The sequence below is a fragment of the Morone saxatilis genome, unplaced genomic scaffold, assembly GCF_004916995.1.
Source record: "Morone saxatilis isolate NCDOM2014 unplaced genomic scaffold, NCSU_SB_2.0 Contig5, whole genome shotgun sequence".
Lineage (NCBI taxonomy): Eukaryota > Metazoa > Chordata > Actinopteri > Moronidae > Morone > Morone saxatilis.
The window spans coordinates 8,915,877-8,917,581 of NW_023340095.1; the positions used below are offsets into that span (position 1 = coordinate 8,915,877).

The following is a 1,705-nucleotide window of genomic DNA, read 5'->3' on the forward strand; positions in this document are numbered from 1 at the left end:
GGAGCTTGATATACATCCAGCAAACCGAATACTCATAGGAATTTGTGTTCCGATCTGATGTACTCAGTTCTAAGCGTCACTTTAGACTTTCATAGTTAGTTGTGGTACACATAAACACTTAATCAAAGTACTTAATAATCCGAGAAATCTTTTATTGAGTTGGTAGGCCATAACAGTTTATCTATGAGCATGAGCCATTTTTGGCTATTTTCTGTTGGCATCATGAGTTTTTCAGACCTACTTGCATAAATCTCTGTGTACACAAATCCAAACAAGCCAGCGTCATAACGACATTTTTTATACCTTTATTTTCTTTAGTACTGTACTTAAAGTGGCCCTTTTACCGATTATACACATCAAATTGTTTTACTTGTCAGGAGGAGCTCTATTTAAAAAAAACTTAAGCTAACTATAGTGCAGCTTTATAGCGGTAGATATTGTCTTCCCTCTGTATAGGACATTGCTAAACCAAGATACTAGCAAAAAATTTGTCGTAAATAACCATTTAGGTTTTTACATACAATTTTAGGCTATGGCCATGTTCTCCATGGAGGCCAAGTGATCTAGGCACACTGAATTTGAGACTGTTATTTGTTGTAAAAGACTTATGCAAGATCCACATAAACCTTTATATATATATAAATTAAATAAATAAATTAGTGCTGACTCCAAACCTTTGAAGTGTCCATACCATATGGTCTTCGTCCATTACTCCATTATTTATATTCCTTTAGTCCGTAAGCGTCTACTGATCAAAAGAATCAAAGGTTTAAAGATTAATTCAAGTTCATGTAACATTTGTTGCTCACTGTCAAATTTGTTGAACAAACTCAGGAGAAGCATCAGACAGTATTTTCCATCTTTGCAGAGCAAGAGTTTTGTACTAAAGGAATTAAATGCTTGTCCCAAATAGATGCCTGTCCCCATTAAAGGGGCTATTATTAAAAGTTATTTTTAACTGAGACAATTCCTTTAGTATGGAAGTTGGCTCATGTTTTACGTTTGCACATAAGAAGAGAAAAAAGTGACCTAAACAACTATTGCTGTATTTCAAAACTGTCCTCTGTCTAAAAGCCTTGAATCATTATGTAACGTCCATTAGTTAGACACACAGTGTAATCCCCAATTTTTACAGCTTAACAATGTGTAGAGCTATACAGCCTAGTAGATTTTAGATGTTGATTAGTTTCACCAGCAGGGGTGCGCATTCATCCCACACAAACGCTGGCAGCACCCCTAGTTTCCTTGTTTTTTTTCTCTTTTCTCAGTTTTTTCCATGCACCGATGCAGACCAGAGCACCACATGAGAGACAAGCGAGTTTGATAAAGTTGATAACTGCCTGTAAAGTTGTTGAATTAAAAATTTTCAGTTCAGTTTGGAGGACTTCCGTACAAGAAAGAGGGGTTTTCCTTGCCAAACCTGACCGTGTGGATATTGATTATTATCGAGTGAAAACTCCGGTGAGTAAATGCTATGAACGATTAGCGTAGCATGCTAGCGATGCCGCTCACGGCTAATTACTTGCTTTTTTATTGCTTGCTGATTTTATTGAATATGTCTCCACTGTGTATAGTTATGCTTCTGTGAAAGTGTTTAAAAAACAACTGGAGACAGATAAACATGTGTGTTGGGGTTGAAAAATTTTAGAAGGAATTTTAGATCTGGACTGGAAATGATGCTATTGGATTCAAGCGATCCATTTGT

General features: G+C 36.1%; 1 protein-coding gene across 1 annotated transcript in view; it reads right to left on the reverse strand.

The window, feature by feature from the left end:
- LOC118339314 (olfactory receptor 52D1-like) overlaps positions 1-221 on the reverse strand; it is a 3,733-nt gene extending 3,512 nt beyond the window's left edge. The window contains exon 1 of the mRNA XM_035676894.1: positions 199-221. Coding sequence (XP_035532787.1) covers positions 199-221 — 23 coding nt within the window. The remainder of the gene's footprint in view (positions 1-198) is intronic.
- Positions 222-1,705: the final 1,484 nt, after the last annotated feature.